The sequence below is a fragment of the Eschrichtius robustus genome, chromosome X, assembly GCF_028021215.1.
Source record: "Eschrichtius robustus isolate mEscRob2 chromosome X, mEscRob2.pri, whole genome shotgun sequence".
NCBI classification, from domain to species: Eukaryota; Metazoa; Chordata; class Mammalia; order Artiodactyla; family Eschrichtiidae; genus Eschrichtius; species Eschrichtius robustus.
In genome coordinates, this window is record NC_090845.1 from 46,189,973 (window position 1) to 46,215,491 (window position 25,519).

Genomic DNA, 25,519 nt, shown 5'->3' on the forward strand with positions numbered 1-25,519 from the left:
CTATGTTAATTTTTCCTGACTTCATAATAAAAGCTCCAAAACTATACATTTTCTTCTAAGTAACAGTTCTGACTACATCCCATTAGTTTTGAAAGATAGTGTTGTAGCTATCTTTTTATCCCCTCAATAATCTGCAATTACAATTTTTATTTTCCCTTTGACCCAGGTTTTGTTTTTTTCTTTAGGAATAATGCTTACCATTTTTTTCAGATGCCTTGCTTTTCTGTAGTTCGTTTGGTTTATCCTTTTATTGCCCATTTCTAGGTTTATTGTATTGCCTGTTGAGAATGTGACCTGAATGATAATTTCTGCTTTTCTTAGGTTAATGAGATTTTCTTCACAGCTTCAGATATAATGGGTTTTTGTAAAGAATTCACTGATATTTGAAGAAAATATGTATTCTCCTTAGGGTACAAAGATCATTATATCAATTAATTTTGGCTTAATTATTATATAATTTGTACACTAATTTCTTTTTTCTGCTTAACTTATCAAAATCTAAGAGCAATGTGGTAACCACCCATAATCATTGTTTAGTTAATTTCTCCTGGCATTTCTTCACCCCCTCTATCTCACCTTAACCACTCTGTCCCATACAGTTTTTTTAAACTACAAAATTAATACATGTTTATAATATGTGTGTATGTATTCACATATATTTGTGTGTGTGTATGTACAAAAAAACAACCCTTTTACTCTATTCTTATTTCTCAGAGATACCTATAGTTTATTTTTTAAAAATATTTATTTATTTATTTATTTATTTGGCTGCACCGGGTCTTAGTTGCGGCACGTGGGACCTAGTTCCCTGACCAGAGATCAAACCTGGGCCCCCTGCAGTGGGAGCATGGAGTTTAGCCACTGGACCACCAGGGAAGTCCCATAACTATAGTTTAGAGTGTATCTTTCCAGATCTTTTTTGTGTGTCTTATCTCTTTCATTAAGTTTTTGACTATCCTTTCTTTAAAAATCTTAAATTATATGAATAATACATGAATGCATATACATATATGATATATGCACATATAAAAATACAGCTTTTTACTGAGTGTGGGTTTTTGGGTATTTTTTGTTGTATGAATAGGTCATGCTGTACACGTTGCTCTGCAACTTGTTGTTTTCTCTTAAGAATAAGTCTTACTAATCTTCCCATATAAGTATAGATCTACCTCATTGTTTTAAACTGCTACATAATATTCTACCATATGGATATAGTTGTTACTTAGCTAACCAACCCCTTTGGTGGACCTGATCTATTAATTGCCCCTCAAGAAAGATGAGATAATCAGCATACTTTTAGTTTATTTCTTCTTCTATTTCTAGTCAAAACAATCTAGATTTTTAAATCCAGATTATTGTTGTTTAATATATTACCTTCCCTATAAATAATTATTTTGTACACATCTAGATGTATGTCTGTTTTCCTTAATTTTATCTGGTATATTGTGGGTCCTTGCAGCCTAAAGGTTCAGTCTTTGGCTCAGAGAAAATTTTATTTATTATTTCTCTTCTACCTTTTCTCTCATTTTGATTCTGTGTGTGTGTGTGTGTGTGTGTGTGTATCTCCAGAATCTATTCTCCTTGGGTCTCAAATTTTCATTCATTATCTTCAACTTTCTTTTACCTCTCAGTTCTGGGAGAATTTCTTAAGGTGGCCTTTGAATCATTGATTTAGTTTTTGTCATCATCTAATATACTGTTCACTGCCTCTATTGCATTTTATTAAAGGAACTGCTTTTTCATTAGAAATCAGTCTTTCTAGATCCTGGAGTGTTCTCTTTTCATAGATTCAGTGTCCTCTTAGATCTTGTTGAGAGTATACTTTTAAAAAGTTTATTCTAGTTCTTTGGAGTGAAAAGGTTTCGTATGTAGACACTTGCTCTGGTTCCTCAGAGCATTTCTCCTTGAAAAATTACTTGTTCTTCTTCGTGTATCTGGTAAATTTTCTCTGTTTATTCATCTTTGTAGAAGATGGTCTTTGAGTATTTGAATTTGGGATGAATTTTGTCATATTTACCTCCTAGTTCAAGATTAAGAGTAATCTTTATATTTCTATAGTTTTGATTGATTTATCACTTCCCTTTTGTTTCTTCTTATCCATTTCCAGGTATGGAAAAGAGTTGTTTTTGAAGAATTGGAAGGATATGCTAGCCAAAGGCAGCCGTGAGGGAGAGAACCTTGCTACTGTGCTAAAGGCTTCTTGTCCTCATTTGGTGTAGCTGCTTGGAATTACCCAGAGCACTGCCACTCTTTTCTACTTGGCACAAGTTAGGCTCCTCATGTGGAGCCTGATGCTGAGGGGTCAAAAAACCCATATCGTGTGAAGAATAGTTAGAGGAAGTCAAGTTATTTGGTCTAGAATGAAAATGGATAGGAAACATAATAACTGTCCTCAGTAGCTGAGGGGCTGTCACAAGCAGGATTAGACTTGTTCCATGTAGTCCCAAGTGGTAGAATTATGTTAGAAGAGTGTTGTCTCACATTCAAGGAAGGAGGATTGCTGTAACTGACACAGCTGCTCATTTAAATATTTGTTGACTCCAAATTTCAGCCATTCATTCAGATATTACCTACACTTTTTGATGTTACCATTTGCTAACAGTGTGCTGCATGGTTGGCCAGGTGCCTATGTGAGGTGCTGTAAGGAGGCTATACAAGCACTGGCTTTGTCATTTGCTCACAAAGGCACCATCCTCAGAGAACTGCTGCTTTCCATTCTTACACATTTTTTTCTGTAATTATTTGACCTCAATTTTTTGATACTTAGAGGTGATAGTCATTACTCTTCATCTGCATGAATTCTCAACATTTCTTTCTTATGACATTCCTTTGGAAAATGTAGTAGGCAGAATAAAATGTCTGCATCCTGATCCCCAGAACCTGTGAATATGTTAACTTATATGGCAATGGAAAATTAGACTAAGGAATTAAGATTATAATCAGCTGAATTTAAGATAGGGTGATTATCCAGGATTATCCAAGTGGGCCTAATTATAATCACAAGGGTCCTTAAGTGTGGAAGAGGGAGGCAGAGAGTTATGCAATGTGAGAAAGACTCGGCTGGCTATTGCAGGCTTTGAAGATGGAAGGGACCACAAACGAAGGAATGTGGGCAGCTTCTAGAGGCTAAAAAAAAGATTTTCTACTAGACCCTTCAGAAAGAAACACAGCCCTGCTAACACTTTGATTTTTTTAGCCCAGCGAGTCCCAAGGACTTATGACCTCCAGATCTGTAAGGTAATGAATCGGTGTTGTTTTAAGCCACTAAGTGTGTGGTAATTTATTACAGAAGCAATAGGAAACTAATAAAGCCAGATTTCTGAGAAGATCCAAGGCCATATCCCAGGAACAGTAAGAATAGCTTCATGGTATTTCTGTTATTCAAAAATGTAATATATCAATTGCTGAACCAATGTATTCAACCATCTTCTGATAATCATTTGTCCATCCAATTATACATCCATTTCTCCATTCAATTATACATCCATTTCTCCATTCAATTATACATCCATTTCTCCAGTGCTTTTTATGGACTTACTTTTTGGTCATCTAGGTTCCAGTCAATAAGAGTAGCCAATACAAAAGTAGGCCCAATGAAGTAAGTGAAGCTTACAGTGAGGGTGATTTCTACTCAGTAGAAGGAAGAATTTTCTGTTAAAACCATTCAAAGAGAAATCAGGTTGTATTTGGAGGTTCTGTGGCAGGAACTGAATAACTATTTGGTGGAGATGTTAAAGAGGGGATTCATGCATTGGACTGTTGCCAAGTCCAAGCTCATTCTGCTTGCTGCAAAACAGGCCAATAAATTGGGAGATGAGGGAATAGTGACGTTTATTTGGGAGGCTGGGAGTCCAAGAAGACAGCGAACTAGTGTCCTCGAGAACCATCTTGCTGGGGTCTGGATGCTATTTTCTTTTATAGAACAAAGAGGGCACAGGTGAGGAGGTAAAGTAAAAGGCCATAAACTGTTGCAAATATTTCCTGGTTTCCACCAGATTCTGGAAGGTGGTGTGTTAATTTCTTCTTTCTGGCAGCCATTCATAGGTGGGCTGGGTCAGGATGTTTCCTTTGAGCTGAACAAAGGTATTTTAGTTTAACATTCAGACCTGGGGGTGGGGACAGGATTACCAGAGATGGGCCATTAAGTATACCTTAAACTATAGGCAACATCCCTTTAGTGATTAACTTGTAGCAAAAGCAATAGAATACAAAGGTTAAAGTAAAAGAAACAGATCTAACATGGAGTCAGGTTTGTTATTCCCTATTACAAGGCTAGTATTGATTTTATTGCTTTTGAATCCTAAGAACCTAAGGTGTTGTGAGGAAGAAGCATCACTGAGGATTGTGTAGGACCACTGTGTACAGTGCATATTGTGCTTATGCACAGCTTCCAGCCAAGGTAAAAGCAAGCAATGGAATCCAGCTCATACCCTTACTTGCCAAGCTGTACGTTCTGACTGTGGGGCTGCTATGCACTGAGGCAAGGGCACCTTTTGCTACTTTATATAAAAGTATTGTCTACTTGACAACATGTGTGCCTGCAGGGCTGCATTCACCCAAAGAGACACCTTTTTTCTAATTTGCACAAAGATGCCATATGGGCCAGCACTAACTCTGGGAGTAGGGCTATAGGAGATGGTTTCTTGGAGTTGGAGAAGGCAAGAACAAAGATAAATAAGAGAAAGAAGAAAAAGAGGGTTATACTGCTAATGCTTTAATCTCATTCTGGCTTCTTTAGTCCCTCAGCTCACTTACAAATGGTGCTATTGGTACTTGCTCCCAATCCATACAATCTAATAGCATATCTAGTTGGGAAGAGAAACTAATGAGTGAATAAACTAATAAAATGTCTCTATTTCAGAGCCAAATAAACATCTCTTTTGGGAGTTCACTGTATGAGGTAGTGTGCTGGTCTCAGAATATCAATAACTAATGCTGTGGCTGGACTACCCCGTGTGGTTCTTATTATGATAGTGAGACGCCCTGCAGCAATAACTATCAGGAAACTTTGAAAAAATACAGGTTTATTACTTACAGAACCTGGAAATTACACAGCACAGCTGGGGCCACATGGTGAGGTTGAGGTTGGAGGAAGGGAGAGAGACACAGAAAGAGAGCACACACATGAGCATGCAGACCAGGGGGTTCTGCTTTTACTGGGTCAAGGGGTGGGGGCCTAGAGTTTCTGGAGCTCACTTTTTATTCGTTAATTTAAAACATAAGAGCAGGAATTTAAAGCCTGGAAAGAGAAAAAAAATCAGTCCAAATGGTCACTTATCAAAACCAACCAAGATCTCTAAAACAAAGAAGCCTCAGTGGGAGGTGGCCTGGCTCTTTATCTAGTCCTGTGGCTGGCACTGTGTTCATTGGAGATAGCCATCCTTGAAGCAAATGCCTCTTTTTCTTTTTCTTTTTTAAACATCTTTATTGGAGTATAATTGCTTTACATTGTTAGTTGCTGCTGTATAACAAAGTGAATCAGCTATACATATACATATATCACCATATCCCCTCCCTGTTGCATATCCCTCCCACATTCCCTATCCCACCCCTCTAGGTGGTCACAAAGCACCGAGCTGATCTCCCTGTGCTATGCGGCTGCTTCCCACTAGCTATCTATTTTACATTTGGTAGTGTATATATGTCCATGCCACTCTCTCACTTCGTCCCAGCTTACCCTTCTCCCTCCCCGTGTACTCAAGTCCATTCTCTACGTCTGCATCTTTATTCCTGTCCTGCCCCTAGGTTCTTCAGAACCCTTTTTTTTTTTTTTAAGATTCCATATATATGTGTTGGCATATGGTATTTGTTTTTCTTTTTCTGACTTACTTCACTCTGTATGACAGACTCTAGGTCCATCCACCTCAATACAAATAACTCCATTTCGTTTCTTTTTATGGCTGAGTAATATTCCATTGTATATATGTGCCACATCTTCTTTATCCATTCATCTGTCGCTGGACACTTAGGTTGCTTCCATGTCCTGGCTATTGTAAATAGAGCTGCAATGAACATTGTGGTACATGACTCTTTTTGAATTATGGTTTTCTCAGGGTATTTGCCCAGTAGTGGGATTGTTGGGTGGTATGGCAGTTCAATTTTTCGTTTTTTAAGGAACCTCCATACTGTTCTCCATAGTGGCTGTATCAATATACATTCTCACCAACAGTGCAAGAGGGTACCCTTTTCTGCACACCCTTTCCAGCATTTATTGTTTGTAGATTTTTTGATGATGGCCATTCTGACCGGTGTGAGGTGATACCTCATTGTAGTTTTGATTTACATTTCTCTAATGATTAGTGATGTTGAGCATCCTTTCATGTGTTTGTTGGCAATCTGTATATCTTCTTTGGAGAAATGTCTATATAGGTCTTCTGCCCATTTTTGGATTGGGTTGTTTGTTTTTTTGATACTGATCTGCATGAGCTGCTTGTATATTTTGGAGATTAGTCCTTTGTCAGTTGCTTCACTTGCACATATATTCTCCCATTCTGAGGGTTGTCTTTTTGTCTTGTTTATGGTTTCCTTTGCTGTGCAAAAGATTTTAAGTTTCATTAGGTCCCATTTGTTTATTTTTGTTTTTATTTCCATTTCTCTAGGGGGTGGGTCAAAAAGGATCTTGCTGTGATTTATGTCATAGAGTGTTCTGCCTATGTTTTCCTCTAAGAATATTATAGTGTCTGGCCTCACATTTAGGTCCTTAATCCATTTTGAGTTTATTTTTGTGTATGGTGTTAAGGAGTGTTCTGATTTCAGTCTTTTACATGCAGCTGTCCAGTTTTCCCAGCACCACTTATTGAAGAGGCTGTCTTTTCTCCATTGTATATTCTTGCCTCCTTTATCAAAGATAAGGTGACCATATGTGGATGGGTTTATCTCTGGGCTTTCTATCCTGTTCCATTGATCTATATTTCTGTTTTTGTGCCAGTACCATACTGTCTTGATTACTGTAGCTTTGTAGTATAGTCTGAAGTCAGGGAGCCTGATTCCTCCAGCTCCATTTTTCTTTCTCAAGATTGCTTTGGCTCTTCGGAGTCTTTTGTGTTTCCATACAAATTGTAAAATTTTTTGTTCTAGTTCTGTGAAAAATGCCATTGGTAATTTGACAGGGATTGCATTGAATCTGTAGATTGCTTTGGGTAGTATACTCATGTTCACAATATTGATTCTTACAATCCAAGAACATGGTATATCTCTCCATCTGTTTGTATCATCTTTAATTTCTTTCATCAGTGTCTTATAATTTTCTGCATACAGGTCTTTTTTCTCCCTAGGTAGGTTTGTTCCTAGGTATTTTATTCTTTTTGTTGCAATGGTAAATGGGAGTGTTTTCCTAATTTCACTTTCAGATTTATCATCATTAGTGTATAGGAATGCAAGAGATTGCTGTGCATTAATTTTGTATCCTGCTACTTTACCAAATTCATTGATTAGCTCTACTAGTTTTCTGGTAGCACCTTTAGGATTCTCTCTGTATAGTATCATGTCATCTGCAAACAGTGACAGCTTTACTTCTTCTTTTCCAATTTGGATTCCTTTTATTTCTTTTTCTTCTCTGATTGCTGTGGCTAAAACTTCCAGAGCTATGTTGAATAATAGTGGTGAGAGTGGGCAACCTTGTCTTGTTGCTGATCTTAGTGGAAATGGTTTCAGTTTTTCACCATTGAGAACGATGTGGGCTATGGGTTTGTCATATATGGCCTTTGTTGAGGTAAGTTCTCTCTATGCCTACTTTCTGGAGGGTTTTTATCATACATGGGTATTGAATTTTGTCAAAAGGTGTTCTGCATCTATTGAGAATATCGTATGCTTTTTATTCTTCAGTTTGTTAATATGGTGTATTACATTGTTTGATTTGCATATATTGAAGAATTCTTGCACTCCTGGGATAAACCCTACTTAATCATGGTGTATGATAGTTTTAATGTGCTGCTGGATTTTGTTTACTAGTATTTTGTTGAGGATTTTTGCATCTATGTTCATCAGTGATATTGCCCTATAGTTTTCCGTTTTTTTTGACATCTTTGTCTGGTTTTGGTGTCAAGGTTATGGTGGCCTCGTAGAATGAGTTTGGGAGTGTTCCTCCTTCTGCTATATTTTGGAAGAGTTTGAGGAGGATAGGTGTTAGCTTTTCTCTGAATGTTTGATAGAATTCGCCTGTGAAGCCATCTGGTCCTGGGCTTTTGTTTGTTGGAAGATTTTTAATCACAGTCTCAATTTCAGTGCTGGTGATTAGTCTGTTTATATTTTCTATTTCTTCCTGGTTCAGTCTCGGAAGGTTGTGCTTTAATAAGAATTTGTCCATTTCTTCCAGGTTGTCCATTTTATTGGCATAGAGTTGCTTGTAGTAATCTCTCATGATCCTTTGTATTTCTGCACTGTCAGTTGTTACCTCGCCTTTTTCATTTCTAATTCTATTGATTTGAGTCTCCTCCCTTTTTTTCTTGATGAGTCTGGCTAGTGGTTTATCAGTTTTGTTTGTCTTCTCAAAGAACCAGCTTTTAGTTTTACTGATCTTTGCTATTGTTTCCTTAGTTTCTGTTTCATTTATTTCTGACCTGATCTTTATGATTTCTTTCCTTCTGCTAACATTGGGGGTTTTTTTGTTCTTCTTTCTTGAATTGCTTTAGGTATAAGGTTAGGTTGTTTATTTGAGATGTTTCTTGTTTCTTGAGGTAGGATTGTATTGCTGTAAGCTTCCCTCTTAGACCTGCTTTTGCTGCATCCCATAGATTTTGGGCCATTGTGTTTTCATTGGCATTTGTTTCTAGGTATTATTTGATTTCCTCTTTGATTTCTTCAGTGATCTCTTGGTTATTTAGTAGTGTATTGTTTAGCCTCCATGTGTTTGTATTTTTTACAGTTTTTTTTTCCTGTAATTGATATCTAGTCTCATAACGTTGTGGTTGGAAAAGATATTTGATATGATTTCAATTTTCGTAAATTTACCGAGAGTTGATTTGTGACCCAAGATATGATCTATCCTGGAGGATGTTCCATGAGCACTTGAGGAGAAAGTGTATTCTGTTGTTTTTGGATGGAATGTCCTATAAATATCAATTAAGTCCATCTTGTTTAATGTATCATTTAAAGCTTGTGTTTCCTTATTTATTTTCATTTTGCGTCATCTGTCCATTGGTGAAAGTGGGGTGTTAAAGTCCCCTACTATGATTGTGTTACTGTTGATTTCCCCTTTTATGGCTGTTAGTATTTGCCTTATGTTTTGAGGTGCTCCTATGTTGGGCGCATAAATGTTTACGATTGTTATATCTTCTTCTTGGATTGATCCCTTGATCATTATGTAGTGTCCTTCTTTGTCTCTTGTAATAGTCTTTATTTTAAAGTCTATTTTGTCTGATATGAGAATTGCTACTCCAGCTTTCTTTTGATTTCCATTTGCGTGGAATATCTTTTTCCATCCCCTCACTTTCAGTCTGTTTGTGTCCCTAGTTCTGAAATGGGTCTCTTGTAGACAGCCTATATATGGGTCTTGTTTTTGTATCCATTCAGCCAGTCTGTCTTTTGGTGGGAGCATTTCATCCATTTACCTTTAAGGTAATTATCGATATTTGTGTTCCTATTACCATTTTCTTAATTGTTTTTGGTTTGTTATTGTAGGTCTTTTCCTTCTCTTGTGTTTCCTGCCTAGAGAAGTTCCTTTAGCATTTGTTGTAAAGCTGGTTTGGTGGTGCTGAATTCTCTTAAGTTTTGCTTTTCTGTAAAGGTTTTAATTTCTCTGTCGAACCTGAATGAGATCCTTGCTGGGTAGAGTAATCTTCGTTGTAGGCTTTCCCCTTTCATCACTTTAAATATGTCCTGCCACTCCCTTCTGTCTTGCAGCGTTTCTGCTGAAAGATCAGCTGTTAACCTTATGGGGATTCCCTTGTATTTTATTTGTTGCTTTCCCTGCTGCTTTTAATATTTTTTCTTTGTATTTAATTTTTTATAGTTTGATTAGTATGTTTCTTGGCATGTTTCTCCTTGGATTTATCCTGTATGGGACTCTCTGCACTTCCTAGACGTGATTGACTATTTCCTTTCCCATATTAGGGAAGTTTTCAACTGTAATCTCTTCAAATATTTTCTCAGTCCCTTTCTTTTTCTCTTCTTCTTCTGGGACCCCTATATTTCGAGTGTTGGTGCATTTAATGTTGTCCCAGAGGTCTCTGAGACTGTCCTCAATTCTTTTCATTCTTTTTTCTTTATTCTGCTCTGCTCTAGTTATTTCCACTATTTTATCTTCCAGGTCACTTATCCATTCTTCTGCCTCAGTTATTCTGCTATTGATTCCTGCTAGAGAATTTTTAATTGCATTTATTGTGTTGTTCATCATTGTGTGTTTGCTCTTTAGTTCTTCTAGGTCCTTGTTAAACGTTTCTTGTATTTTCTCCATTTTGTTTCCAAGATTGTTCATCTTTACTCTCATTATTCTGAATTCTTTTTCAGGTAGACTGCCTATTTCCTCTTCATTCCCAAAGTCCACCACCTCAATTTTGGAGTGATTTGTTGTCTATTTGGGTGTTCCAGAGATGCAGCGTACATCAAGTTGATTGTGGAGGTTTAATCCGCTGCTTCTGAGGCTGCAAAGAGAAAGTTCCTTTTCTCTTCTTTGTTTGCACAGCTCCTGGGGCTCAGCCTCGGATTTGGCCCTGCCTCTGCATGTAGGTTGCCCTCTGATGTCGACAGGAGGGGGTTAAAGGAGTGGCTGATTAGGGGGCTCTGCCTCACTCAGGCTGGGGGGGAGGGAGGTGTATAGAAGGCGGGGTGATCCTGTGGAGGCTGAGGCCTGAGTGACGTTGCAACAGCCTGAGGCGTGCTTTGTGTTCTCCTGGGGAAGTTGTCCCTGGATCACAGGACCCTGGCAGTGGCGGGCTGCACAGGCTTCTGGGACGGGAGGTGTGGATAGTGACCTGTGCTTGCACACAGGAGTTTTGGTGGCTGCAGCAGCAGCGTTAGCGTTTCATGCCCATCTCTGTTGTCTGTGCTGCTAGCCGGCAGTTTGCACCCGTCTCTGAAGCTCTTTTAAGCAGTGTTCTGAATCTCCTCTCCTCGTGCACCCTGAAACAATGGTCTCTTGCCTCTTAGGCAGTTCCAGACTTTTTTCCGGACTCCCTCCCGGCTAGCTGTGGCGCACTAGCCCCCTTCAGGCTGTGTTCCCTCAGCCAACCCCAGTCCTCTCCCTGGGATCTGACCTCCGAAGCCCGAGCCTTAGCTCCTAGCCCCCACCCACCCCTGCGGGTGAGTAGAGAAGCATCTCAGGCTGGTGAGTGCTGGTCGGCACTGATCCTCTGTGCGGGGATCTCTCTGGTTTGCCCTCCGCACCCCTGTTGCTACGCTCTCCTCCGTGGCTCCGAAGTGTCGCCCCCACCCACCCACACCCCGTCTCCGCCAGTGAAGGGGCTTCCTAGTGTGTGGAAACTTTTCCTCCTTCACGGCTCCCTCCCAGAGGTGCAGGTCCCGTCCCTATTCTTTTGTCTCTGTTTTTTCTTTTTTCTGTTGCCCTACCCAGGTACGTGGGGAGTTTCTTGCCTTTTCGGAAGTCTGAGGTCTTCTGCCAGCATTCAGTAGCTGTTCTGTAGGAGTTGTTCCACATGTAGATGTATTTTTGATGTATTTGTGGGGAGGAAGGTGATCTCCACGTCTTACTCCTCTGCCATCTTGAAGATGTCTCCCTATTATCTGGATGCCTCTTTGAAGTGGATGCTTTGGCAATCAAAGCTTAAGTCAGGCACTTACATTACAAAAAGTCAACCTTCAGGGTTTACACTACAAAGTAGCAAATGGGGAAAGCAAGAATCTAAGTTTTGGAGATGAAAGAGGGAGGGTGTGTTCACTCAAGGTGCTCATAGAGAAGGCAGAGCATCTCCCTCTGATGTAAGATTGGTCACTTACCCAAATGTGTAGGGATAGATAATGCCAGGGTCCTCAAAGGCACTAGAGATATAGCTAGGCCCCTAACTGAATCAGTTCTTGCATTCATAGCAGAGTTTCAGCTGGCCAGGCCTGGTAGCACCACTGTCCTCAATACCACAGACCAGGTAGTTACACCTATCTGGATGTGCCTTTGGAGTTGGACAATATGTGGATTCCTGCCCTGTTTGTGTGTTCCTCCAGATGACCTTTGAGATGAGTCATGAGACCCTGTACTTGGCAGTGAAGCTGGTAGATCACTACCTTATGGAGGTAATATGCAAGAGGGACAAGCTACAACTCCTTGGTTCCACTGCTTTTCTGATTGCAGCAAAATTTGAGGTGAGCCTGAGTCCATAGGACCTGGAGAAAACTAATCAATCGGTTTCTATCCAAGCCAGATATATATGTATGTATGTATGTACATTTACATATGTATGTATATATGTGTGTGTATATGCATGCATATGTATAATATGTGTGTGTATGTATGTGTTATATACATGTATATACATATATACGCATGTGTGTACATTCGCATATGTGTATTTGTGTGTGTATACAATTACATACATGCACACAAATAAGTTTTCCTACCGATTTTTTGTCTTCCTAAGCAGGGAAACTGGTGTTGGGTGCAAATGGTGGTGTATTTGTTTCCTGGCATCAACAAAATTCTCCCGTTTCCTCTTTGAAGATGTGTGTAGGTGGACATATTCCTAGTTAAATGGATTGTTTTTTTTTAAAGCTTCCTTCTGGACCATAATTCTCTGTCCCCACCCCATTTTCTTCTTCCAGCAACTCCACCTCCGTCTAGTGGAGTCTTGAATTGCATATATAAGGAAGCATTTCCAAATCTAGGTGCTGGAGACATTTAAGAGAAAATGGCCTAGTGATGGTAGTGAGTCCAAGTAAATTAGTAATTTTTGAAGTAGCAGTATAAAAGCAAGTAGCTGGCCTTTCCTTCATAACCATATCCATCTAACTACTTTATCTGAGTCTTTCCTCTTCCTTAGATGCTAAATGATTTTGTTCTACTCTCATTTTTCCTTCAGATAGGCTAATAGTATAAAACCTTAGGGTTTAGGAAGAACTGTGGATTTGTTTTTGTGTTCCCTACTCAGCTCTATCCCTAACTAGCTTTCTGCTTCCCTTCTTCACTCTCTCCTTCACTCACTAGCTCCTACCTCCATCAGTACCTCCCTCTCTAACTCCACCCCTCCTTTGCTCCTTACTTGCCTCCCTCTCTCGCCACTTCTGGCCCTCACTCCACTTCCGGCCCTCACTGCACTTCTGCCCTCTCTCCACTTCTGCCCTTGCTCCACTTCTGCCCTTGCTCGGTAGCTCCCTTCCTCCCTCCAGCCCTCTTTCAATCCCTTCCTTGATCCCTCAATCCCTGCTTTGTACACTCGCTCACTCCATGCTGGGCCCCTCCCTCCATCCCACCCACCCACTCTCTCTTGCTCTTTCCAACCCTCCTTTTCTCTATCCTTCTCTCGCTCACTCCCTCCCCTCCTCACTTGATCCCTCCTTCCATGACCTTCTCCCTTCCACCCTGGTTCTATCCCTCACTCCTCCATGCCTTCCTACCCACCTACCCACCCCGTCCCGCCTTCCCTCCTACTCCACCCTCCTCTCTTCTACCCTCCCTTCCTGTCCCTTTCCTTTGTTCACTCCCTTCTCTCCTTCCCTAGCTAATGCTCTTCCCTCTGTCACTCCCTCTCTTCCTTCCTCCTCCTTCCCTCGCCTCCCTGTTGCTTCTCTATTATGTGCTCCCCTCCCTCCTCCTTTGCTTCCTCCTCCCCTCCTCCCTCACCCTTCCTTTTCTGATGGTTCCTTCTCTCCCCTCCCTGCTTGCTCCTTCCCTCCGTATCTCCCATCCTTGCTCCATGGTACTCTGGCACCATGACTCCCCCCACCTTAACTTCCTCCCACCCTCCTTCCCTGTCTCCTTCCTTTTTCCTCCTTCTCTCTCTTCTTCCTCCCTCCCTCCCTCCCTCCCTCGTTCTCCCCATTTCCCTCTCTGGCTCACTTCCTTCCCTACTCTCTTGCTCCCTGGTTCCCTTGCTCCCCCTCACTCCCTGCTCCCTCTCTGCTCAGCTCCCTCTCACTCACTTCCTTGGTCACTCCCTCCCACCCACTCATGCTTGTTACCTTCCACCCTCTTTCCCTCCCTGGCTCCTTCTCTCCTTGGTTCTCTCCCTCCTTCCCATCCTCCCTCCCTCCTTCCTGCCCTTGCTCCCTAGCCTCCTCCTTCCCTTTCTTCCTCTTTCCCTTCCTCCTCCCTCACTCTCTCCCTTGTTCCCTGCTTCCCTCTCTAGCTCATTTCCTTCCCTGCTCACTGACTTCCTGGTTCATTCCCTTGCTCCCCTTCCTTTCTCTTTTTATGTCTCTCCGTCTCTCCTCCTCCCTCCACCTACCTAGGGATGTCCTTGTGGCTTAAGCAAGTGTTCCCTGCCTCAGCCTCAAGGGGGTTAAAAAAGCAGCTGGGGGTTCCTGGACAACCAAGAGCAGGAGGGAGAAGGAGTGTGCAAGGTGCTCTCATTAGCAAATTTTGGAACCAGGAGCACCCCTCTTCTGGTTATCAGGACAAAGGACCTCCACTAAGTTTTCTGGGGCAGGGGTGTCTTCCCCTCACAGGATTGAGAAGTACAGAAAGACTTTTGCAAGGGGAGGTATGGAGATGATATGAGAAGAGAAGAAAGGAAGGAGCCACTGGTGAGTAGAGCAGTGGAAGGGAGAGTTTCTTGTCCTGCTCTTGTCACTAGGTTGCTGTGTGACCTTGAGCAAGTCACTTCCTCTCTCTGGGCCTCAATTTCCCTGTCTGCAAACCCAGAGGGTTGGTCCAGTTTGTGATCTGAAAATAGAGGTGTGAGAAGAAGGCTGGGGTGGGCAGTGAGATGCAGCTAGAGAAAAGATTCAGGGGTCTTCCTGCCTCCTAGTCCTTTCCCCAAAACTAAGGTTCAGCCTGCAGAGGGCAGGACATGGAAAGGTGCCCCAGATTGTGGAGGGGGCGGTTCTTCTCACCCTCGGCTTGGCTTGGACCTTCCCAGTCTAGCCCCCTTGCACATCCTCCCATCCCTTGGTCTTCAGTCTCTGCTTAGGTTCCCTCTGTGCCTATCTCTCTCTGTCTCTCACTGCCTATTACCCCAGCAGTGCCCCTTCCCAAACATCCTTATTCATTCCTTAGACAAGAAAACAAAGTGCGGGCTTATTTTCCATCTCTAGCTCCCTTCCTGTGGTCTCCTTGCCTCTGTTCCCCCCAGAGTAGGCCTTAGATTTCTCACTCATTAGAAGAGAGCTCAGTGCTTCCAGTCCCTGTGCCATATTATGCCGCTTCCAGTGCTATAAGAATCTACCCCAAGAGGCCCTGTCCTCTCTCCTCCTATCTCTCTGATTTTGTTTTTCAGATGTACTACTCAAAAACCAGAAGCTGGCTCTCAGAGCTACCCTGAAGGTTCATGCCAGGGAATGTTATTACCTCCTATCCTTCACCCCTCTCCTCCTCTGCCTTTCATCTCCAAGCAGAGAGGAGTGGGCTGTCTTTGCCTGGTTGTGACTGCCTCTCCTCTCCACCCATAGGAGCCCTGCCCACCTTGTGTGGATGACTTCCTGTACATCTGTGATGATATGTATAAGCGAGATGAGATGCTCGCCATGGAAAACAGCATCCTAAAAACCCTCCAATTTGATATCAACATTCCCATCGCCTATCATTTTCTGCGCAGATATGCTAAGGTAAGACAGGGGAGGTACATCTTCATTTTCCCACTGCTGGGTTAGTCCCCTCCATTCCCAGAGAGGCTGCTTGAGTGGTAGGAAAAGGGAAAGGGACAACTGGGGACAGGGGAATTTCTTCTTCAGTCCACCCTCCTAGATTGGCAATCTTTATGGAGTGTGGGGGGAAGAAAATTGCAGATTTCCATGGTATGCCTATAAAGTTTTGAGGTGAGGGCAGAGTAGGGGAGGGGAAGAAGATTCTTTGATCAGGAAGGGACACTTGGGAAATTTAGGGGAGATGCTGTCAAAGTTCTCTTCCTTCACCTGAATATTGGTTACAGGGGAAGTCACTTTATATTATACAAGTGTGTCTTGTAGGATTTGTGTGTGTGTGTGTGTGTGTATACACACACACACACACATATATATATTCAAACAAGAAAAGGGAAGGAGTTCTTTTGGAGCATGGAATACCTCCTAGTCTGGAACCCAGTGAAAAGTCAACAGTTGGAGGCCTTCGGCTCTTCAAAGGATGACATCTACAGAAAGGGGAGGTGGAGGGTACCACAATCACACTTGATAATCTGGTTTAAAGCCCTGAAGATGGCAAATACCATTGCCAATTTCAGAATCCCCTCTCATAAAGATTCTGTGCTTTGTGGGCAGGGTCCTTAGTGTGAGTCATGGTGGCAAAAGAGGTACATTGTTCAGGCAGAGAGCCATTTAGGCCCAAGGTGGGATAACTGGAGTGAGTGAGTGCAGGGGGTTTTCTGCTTGGTGCTAGTGTTCTGAATTGATTGCTGAGCCAGTCTTCTTCCTGCCTTTAGTGTGTCCATGCCAGCATGAAGACACTGACCTTGTCCCGCTTCATCTGTGAAATGACCCTGCAGGAATATGACTATGTCCAGGAGAGGGCTTCCAAGCTAGCTGCTGGCTCCTTCCTCCTGGCCCTCTACATGAAGAAGCTCGGACACTGGGTAAACACTTGTGGGCGGTGGGGAAGAAGGAGTAGGGATTTTTTAAAAAATATTTATTTATTTATTTTATTTTTGGCTGCATCGGGTCTTAGTTGCAGCATGTGGGCTCTTTATTGCAGCACGTGGGCTTCTCTTTAGTTGTGGCACATGGGTTCCAGAGTGTGTGGGCTCAGTAGTTGCGGCACGCGGGCTTAGTTGCCCCGCGGCATGTGGGATCTTAGTTCCCTGCCCAGGGATCGAACCCCCGTCCCCTGCATTGGAAGGCAGATTCTTAACCAGTGGACCACCAGGAAAGTCCCAGGGATATGGATTTAAAAGCACAGGGTCAGCTCAGGAGGAAGGTGTAAACTAGGGCTGTGGGAAACTCTGTGACAAAACTACTACATACCTGCCGTTATGAATCCTTTAACATCTTGACATCTTAGGGGCCTGGCTGCCTAAAGGGTTTCTAGAGCCATGGTTTTAAAGTATTTTATTTCACTTTTCTTCATCACAGTACACTTTCTTCCAAAGACAGCTTACCTGAAAGCCCAGTATCACAAAACAGACTAATGTGAAATTATTCTGATTGCAGCAGGGAATGGGGTGGACCCACTTCTTGCCTGACCCCATTCCACCCCTGCTCCTTGCAGTCCCCTCAGCAAGGTTGGCCCCCCAAGGGTGCTCATTGGAACAGGATTTGGAAAGCACTGACCCAGAGAACAGAGTAGTGAAAGCAACTGTCCATGTGTATAACAGGGGACTCAGAGATATACTATTGTGCTCTTCTCTGAGGAGGAAGGCCCCCACAGCCTCCTTCCCCAATACAAATAAAATGCATATTTGATGCTTTCTCAATTTTATAAAAAATTGTGAATAAAAGCAACTTTAGAAAACTATGAATTTTTACTGACGTGTAACATGCAATCCAATAGAAAGAGTATGCTTGCAAATGAGCATACTCTTCCCAACCACTCCTAAGCCCCTGCAGCCTAGAAATTCTAGCACCACTACTGATGGAGAAACCTCTGTGTGCTGAGGAAGAACCCTATAAACAGTTGTGTGAACTTGGACAAGGCACTGAAATTTCTTGGGACAAAGAAAGCATTAAGTAAATGGCAGTGATGACGATGAGAAAGAATACATAATAATAATGGCTAGCATTTATTGAGTGCTTAGTCAGTGAACTAAACACTTTGTCTATTAACTCAATCTTCACAACAACCCTATGAGATCAGCACTATTATCCCTATTGTACAGATAAGAAATAACTCCCCGTGTTTGGCTAATGAGAGGCAGAGCTAGGCTTTGGGAACTAGGAGTCTGTTCAAAGAATATACCTACTCTATAATCAGAATGGTGGCTGTAGCCCCGGAGCCATGATCCTGGAGGCCCGATACGGACCCAGGCTTTGACCCTTGGATCCTGGGGAAGGCTGGTAGGTCCTGAGAGAGGACAGTTGAGAGGCTCAGGGCAGCAAACTGCTTGCCAACCAGTATAAAAATATTTCAGTGTTTTAACACTTGGCATGGCTGTACCAGTGAGTATCAGCTAAGTGTCAGCCCTGATCTGAACCTAGGTAGTCTGGCTCCACAGTCCTCTACACTATATATACTGCTATAGATGAGAAAGGCTTCACAGAGGAGGTGACTTTTGAGTTGGGTCTTGAGATATGAGTAGGGACCTTGAGAAGAGACATTTTAGGCAGAGGGAACAATAATTGAAAAGACGTGAAGGCAATAAGAAAACTGTGATGTATTCAGGGCAGAATAAGACATTTCCTATGGATAGAGCAGAGGTCGTATGAGTAGGGAATGGTGAGAGGTGAGACCAGAATGGTAGAGTGTGGTCAGATTGTGAGAGGCCTTTGATGCCATGCTGAAAGATCCATTTTACACTACGGCATTGCAAGTTTTTAAGGCAGGGGAGTGACATCTTCCTGTTTGTATGTTTTGGAAACAGTACTAGTATATAGCAGTATGGAAGGTATATTAGATGAGAGAGCGTATGTGAACGTATCAACACCAGTGAGTGGGCTTTTAATAATAATCAATGTGAAGCATTGGGGCAGTGAACAATTGAACAATGTGAACAATTGGGGCAGTGACAGTAGGGCTGTTAATCTTAATTAACACACCCAATATGATGTGTTATCCCATGTGTTACTCCCCTGCTCAGCATGCCAATGACTGCCCTTTGCCTGTGGCAGTGGTTTCCAAAGAGTATTCAGTAGAGCCCTGGGATTCCTGCAGAAGTATCTCAGGGGCCATGTAAAAGGTAAAGGGATCCAAATTGGTGGGCTTCTTAGTTCCCGCCCCCAATTCCAGGTAAGATATTTGGGCTTCCAGGTAAGATATTTGGAAAAAAATGAGTTCAGGGAAAATAATTTAAGACATTTTAAGAAAACCACTGCCTCACAGAATAATGAATTTTCTTTTCTCTACCTGTGGAACTCCCACTAGACTTTCAGTACCTATTGCAGATGTGCCCTCCTCTGCAAAGCTTTTTGTGACTTTCCCAGCCAAAATTCATGGGTCCTGCAGCTCTGTTCCTCCACTGTCCCATGCTCCCTTCCACTGTAGCACTTCCCACACATTTTGTAATTCTCTGTGTGCATGTCTGTCTCCCCCACTAGACTACAGACTCCTCAAGGGCAGGAGCCTTAGTCATCTCTTAGTCATCTTTGTATTCCCAGCATCCTGTATGGGGTTTGGTAATATTAATCCTAGCTAGCATTGTTTGGGTATGTGCTAGACTCTGTTCTGTGTGCTTTATGTCTATTAACTCATTTAAGCCTATTATGTAATTACTGTAATCGTCCCTATTTGGCAGATTTGGAAACTGAGGCACCTAGAGGTTAAGTAACTGGCTCAAGGCCATGCTGTTAATGGAGCTGGAATTTGAACCCAAGCAGTTTGCCTCCAGAGCCTTTGCTCTTAAACACTCTGCTATATTCCTTTTGCCACATGATAGGCATACTTAAAGTTGACTGAGAAAATGAATGCATGAAATGATAGCTGTTTGAGCCAGAGAGGAGGAACAGCCTTAAGTTCCTGTTGGCTGTTTAGTTGGGACCTCAAGTTTGTTCTGAGGTTTGCCTGGCCATTGGCTCATAACCTGAGAGTAAGTAACAAAGTCAGTCCTGTTCCTTAAATTCTTTGGTGGATTTCAGTGTAAATACCTATGGCTAGGGCTAATATCCAGCTGGTGCATATGGATATAGCCATACCACTAGCTTGCAGCTGGAACATAGTCTTCTAGGTAGTACCCTTTAATTATTGGTCGGTGTCTGTGCTCTACAAGTCTTTGAATTGTTTGACTTTCTTCCCTGCCTGTACTATGGATAGGAAGTTTGGATTTGGGTATTGAAGACAGGAAGTGTCTGCTTCCTGTTGTAAAAGTCGCTGTCCATGTTGCTTCTTCCAGGCTCCTACCCTGGAGTATCACAGTGGCTACAAGACCTCTGATCTTCACCCCTTGGTCAGGCAGCTGAACATCCTGCTGACTTTACGTTCGTGCAATAAGCTCAAGGCTGTGCATTCCAAGTATTCCCACCAGTAAGTACCAAGCTCCAGTTGAGGTTGGGTTTGTGCTCAGTCATGGGGAGGCCCAGACTAACCTCATTTAAGGGAAAAGAAAGATTCAGGTACTTTTTACCTTACTTTCTGCTTCAGAGTTAAAGCAAGATAGGGAACCAAGGGCCTATGTCCCACTTATTCCATGGAGCCTGCTTGCTTTGGACTATTTTACACTGAGCAGACCCCTCTTCCTTTTGCAGGGTCTTCTTTGAAGTCACCAAAATCCCACCCTTGGACATGTTGAAACTGGAGGAGATTTTGAACTGCTGCTAATTCTGAGGTTGAGGATCTGGCACTCTGGAAGCAGCCACCAGGGCCAGGCAGGCGTGTAAATAGGCTGTATTTATTCTGTCCTTGAATTTGTCTTTTCATCACTTTTCTTCATTTTTACTGTTTGTCTTTTCCCAAACTGATAATGTTGTAAATATTTGTGTTTTTTTATGAAAGAGAAGAAATTATTGTTGTATTTGATTAGAAATTTAATAAAAATTAATGGTTGTTGTTAAAATGGCTCACTTCCCCCCTTATTGCTCAGGAGCCCCACATGTAGCCCTGTTTTTTTTCCTGCCTAGTAAAGGCTGTGCCTCAGGGTCTACCTTATCCAATTTCCCTCTCTGTTTGGAGACTTTCTCTTCACAGGAAGAGGAATTGAGCTAGGTGTGAACTGATGAATGAGTCTGTAGAAGGAGGATCCTGGTGGTGGGAGGGGTAGTCCAAAGAGACCCCGCTACCCGACAGGCCTCTGTTCGGATCTGGGGCAGCTGGAAGCGTGGGCCAATACCCTTTGGTTCCCATTTCAGGTTGCCAGCTTTCTTTGCTTCTTCCTAGATGATGAAAAGGTAGGGATAAGGATTTTCACTGAAATGTACCCCTACTTTTGTAGTAAGGTGGCTTTCTAGAGTCTAAGTTTGAAAAAAACTTTGAGTGGTGCACTGAAGTCTCTTTTGGTCCTTCAGTCAAGAGGAGAAATTTCCACCTGTGAAATCAGCAAGATGTCCCATGAAAGTAAGCATCAACCAGTTGCTCAATCCTTCATTCATAAAGCTTTAAGGAGGTTCTACTCTCTCTCTCTCTACCCTATCTTTGGGGTAATGTGTACTGGTACAGGTACTTCAGTTGTTAACAGAGGACTTGAACATCTTCTGTGCCAGTTGATGAAGAGCCACTGCCTCAATCTTGCCTCTAGGACCTCTGGGACCTCCCCACAATCTAGCAACTGAATCAAGTAATGTCTGTCATAGCAGGAGACCTCCAAAACTCTGTTCTAGTACTGTGGCTGGCAACTGTTGTGATTGCTCTGTGGCCGATTGTTATCACTTGTTAAATATTTTGAAAATTAGTCCTGGAGGTGGATATCTGGTAGAGGGGGCAGTCATTGAAGACTCCCCAATTCTGACCCATGAATCCCCCATGCTAGTCTGGTCATATCTCCTTTTCTGAAGGGTTGGACACAGGAGGGAGAGCATGCCATGCCATTAGATGTCTTAGTGCTTTCTTTTTTTAAAAAAAATTTTATTTTTTTGTTTCCTCAAATTTTATTTTTTAAAAAATTTTATTGGAGTATAGTTGATTTACAATGTTGTGTTAGTTTCAGTAAAGTGATTCAGTTATACATATACATATATGTATATGTTCTTTTTCAGATTCTTTACCCATATAGGTTATCACAGAATATTGAGTAGAGTTCCCTGTGCTATACAGTAGATCCTCGTTGGTTATTTTGTATATAGTAGTGTGTGTATGTTAATCCAAGGCTCCTAATTTATCCCTCCCCCCTCCATGTTTCCCCTTTGGTAACCATAAGCTTGTTTTCGAAATCTGTGAGTCTGTTTTTTTTGTTTGTTTTTAATTGGAGTATAGTTGATTTACAATGTTGTGTTAGTTTCAGGTGTACAGCAAAGTAAATCAGTTATACATATATATATATATACCCACTCTTTTTTAGATTCTTTTCCCATATAGGTCATTAAAGAGTACTGACTAGAGTTCCCTGTGCTATACAGCAGGTTCTTATTGGTTATCTATTTTATATACAGTAGTGTGTATATGTCAATCCCGATCTCCCAATTTTATCCTTCCCTCCCTTTCCCCACTGGTAACCATAAGTTTGTTTTCTACATCTATGCCTCTATTTCTGTTTTGTAAGTAAGTTCATTTGTATTATTTTTTTGATTCCACATATAAACGATATCATATGGTATCTGTCTTTCTCTGTATGACTTTCTTAGTATGATAATCTCTAGGCCCATCCATGTTGCTGCAAATGGCATTATTTCATTCTTATTTATTTATTTATTTTATTTTTTGGCTGTGTTGGGTCTTTGTTGCTGCGCGTGGGCTTTCTCTAGTTACAGTGAGTGGGGGCTACTCTTCATTGCAGTGCGTGGGCTTCTCATCGTGGTGGCTTCTCTTGTTGCGGAGCATGGGCTCTAGGCCCATGGGCTTCAGTAGTTGTAGCACACGGGCTCAGTACTTCACTTAGTATGAGAATCTCTAGGTCCATCCATGTTGCTACAAATGGCATTATTTCGTTCATTTTTATGGCTCATTGTATATGTACCACATCTTCTTTATCCATTCATCTGTCGATGGACATTTAGGTTGCTTCCATGTCTTGGCTATTGTAAATAGTGCTGCAGTGAACATTGGGGTGCATGTATCTTTTTGAAGTATGGTTTTCTCTGGATATATGCCCAGGAGTGGGATTGCTAGATTATATGGTAGTTCCATTATTAGTTTTTTAAGGAACCTCCATACTGTTCTCCATAGTGGCTGTACCAGTTTACATTCCTACCAACAGTGTAGGAGGGTTCCCTTTTTTCCACACCCTGTCCGGCATTTATTGTTTGTAGACTTTTTGATGATGGCCATTCTGACCAGTGTGAGGTGATACCTCATTGTAGTTTTGATTTGCATTTCTCTGATAATTAGTGATGTTGAGCATCTTTTCATGTGTTTGTTGGCCATCTGTATGTCTTCTTTGGAGAAATGTCTATTTAGATCTTGTGCCCATTTTTTGATTGGGTTGTTTGTTTTTTTGATACAGAGCTGCATGAGCTGTTTGTATGTTTTAGAGATTAAACCCTTGTTGGTCGCTTTGTTTTCAAATAGTCTTAGTGCTTTCTTACCCATTGTGTCAATTTTCCATTCTCCCTCCCAACTTGCTTTGCCTTGATGACCAGATATCATTAAGTTCCCTCTTGCCCCATCCCACTGCCTTGCAGGATGACTAAAGGGTACAGCCACAGAGGTCCAAGCTGCTTGGCAGTGATTTAACTGGTACAGCCAACGATGTGTAAACATGCTAAAAGCACTAGGCTGGAAGCTGTCTTGCAAATCTCCAGCCTCACTAAAAGGAAGTGTCTTGTTTGTACCTGCTTTTTGATCCTGGAGCTTCATTGGGGAAACAACTGGTTTATTTCCTCTCCTTTTTACCAACTCCATTGTTCTTTAGAGGTGCTAGTGGAACCATCAATCATTTTTGTTATAATCATTGCACATGTCTCAAAATTTATTTTACACTCATCACTACTTCAGAATTAAGGTAACTGTTAGATCTGGATCTTGTTGTTTAATGCCTTTCTAAAGAAGCACATCTATTTCCTTATCAAGAATTTGGGTTTACTCTATGACATAAATCACAGCAAAACTCTATGACATAAATCACAGCAAGATCCTTTTTGACCCAGCTCCTAGAGAAATGGAAATAAAAACACAAATAAACAAATGGGACCTAATGAAACTTAAAAGCTTTTGCACAGCAAAGGAAACCATAAACAAGACCAAAAGACAACCCTCAGAATGGGAGAAATTATTTGCAAATGAAGCAACTGACAAAGGATTAATCTCCAAAATTTACAAACAGCTCATGCAGCTCAATAACAAAAAAACAAACAACCCAATCCAAAAATGGGCAGAAGACCTAAATAGACATTTCTCCAAAGAAGATATACAGATTGCCAACAAACACATGAAAGAATGCTCAACATCATTAATCATTAGAGAAATGCAAATCAAAACTACAATGAGATATCATCTCACACCAGTCTGAATGGCCATCATCAAAAAATCTAGAAACAGTAAATGCTGGAGAGGGTGTGGAGAAAAGGGAACCCTCTTGCACTGTTGGTGGGAATGTAAACTGGTACAGCCACTATGGAGAACAGTGTGGAGGTTCCTTAAAAAACTAAAAATAGAACTACCATATGACCCAGCAGTCCCACTACTGGGCATATACCCTGAGAAAACCATAATTCAAAAAGAGTCATGTACCAAAATGTTCATTGCAGCTCTATTTACAGTAGCTAGGATATGGAAGCAACCTAAGTGTCCATCATCGGATGAATGGATAAAGAAGATGTGGCACATATATACAATGGAATATTACTCAGCCATAAAGAGAGACGAAATTGAGTTATTTGTAGTGAGGTGGATGGAGTTAGAGTCTGTCATACTGAGTGAAGTAAGTCAGAAAGAGCAAAACAAATACAGTATGCTAACACATATATATGGAATCTAAGGAAAAAAAAAAAGGTCATGAAGAACCTAGTGGCAAGATGGGAATAAAGACACAGACCTACTAGAGAATGGACTTGAGGATATGGGGAGGGGGAAGGGTAAGCTGTGACAAAGTGAGAGAGTGGCATGGACATATATACACTACCAAACGTAAAATAGCTAGCTAGTGGGAAGCAACCGCATAGCAGAGGGAGATCAGCTCAGTGCTTTGTGACCACCTAGAGGGGTGGGATAGGGAGGGTGGGAGGGAGGGAGTTGCAAGAGGGAAGAGATATGGGAACATATGTATATGTATAACTGATTCACTTTGTTATAAAGCAGAAACTAACACACCATTGTAAAGCAATTATACTCCAATAAAGATGTTAAATTAAAAAAAAAAGAATTTGTTTATATTTTGATTCTTCTAGTTCAGTATAACTGGTTTTCTTTGTAACCTTATGGATTTTTATCAGTTTTATTGAGATATAATTCATATATCATACAATTCACCCACTTAAAGTGTACAATTCTATAGTTTTTAGTATATTCACAGAGTTGTACATCTATTACCATGGTCTAATTTTGGAACATTTTCATCACCCCAAAAAGAAACCCCATACCCAGTAGCAGTCAGTCCCCATCCCCACCCCCCAACCCTAGACAGCTACTGATTTACTTTCTGTCTCTATAGATTTACCTGTTCTGGACATTGCATATAAATTAAATCTTACAATGTGTAGCCTTTTGTGTTTAGCTTCTTTCACTTAGCATAATGTTTTCAGAGTTCATCCACGTTGTAGCATGTGTCAGTATTTCATTTCCTTTCATTGCTGAAAAACATTCCATTGTATGGAT

General features: G+C 41.6%; 1 protein-coding gene across 3 annotated transcripts in view; it reads left to right on the top strand.

Moving 5' to 3' along the window:
- The window catches only part of CCNB3 (cyclin B3), a 60,764-nt gene extending 40,158 nt beyond the window's left edge, over positions 1-20,606 (top strand). For all 3 annotated transcript variants that reach the window (XM_068534036.1, XM_068534038.1, XM_068534037.1), the window contains exons 8-12: positions 12,115-12,252; positions 15,493-15,648; positions 16,458-16,607; positions 20,013-20,143; positions 20,365-20,606. In XM_068534036.1, the coding sequence (XP_068390137.1) occupies positions 12,115-12,252; positions 15,493-15,648; positions 16,458-16,607; positions 20,013-20,143; positions 20,365-20,437 (648 nt within the window). In that variant the 3' untranslated portion in view covers positions 20,438-20,606. The remainder of the gene's footprint in view (positions 1-12,114; positions 12,253-15,492; positions 15,649-16,457; positions 16,608-20,012; positions 20,144-20,364) is intronic.
- Positions 20,607-25,519: the final 4,913 nt, after the last annotated feature.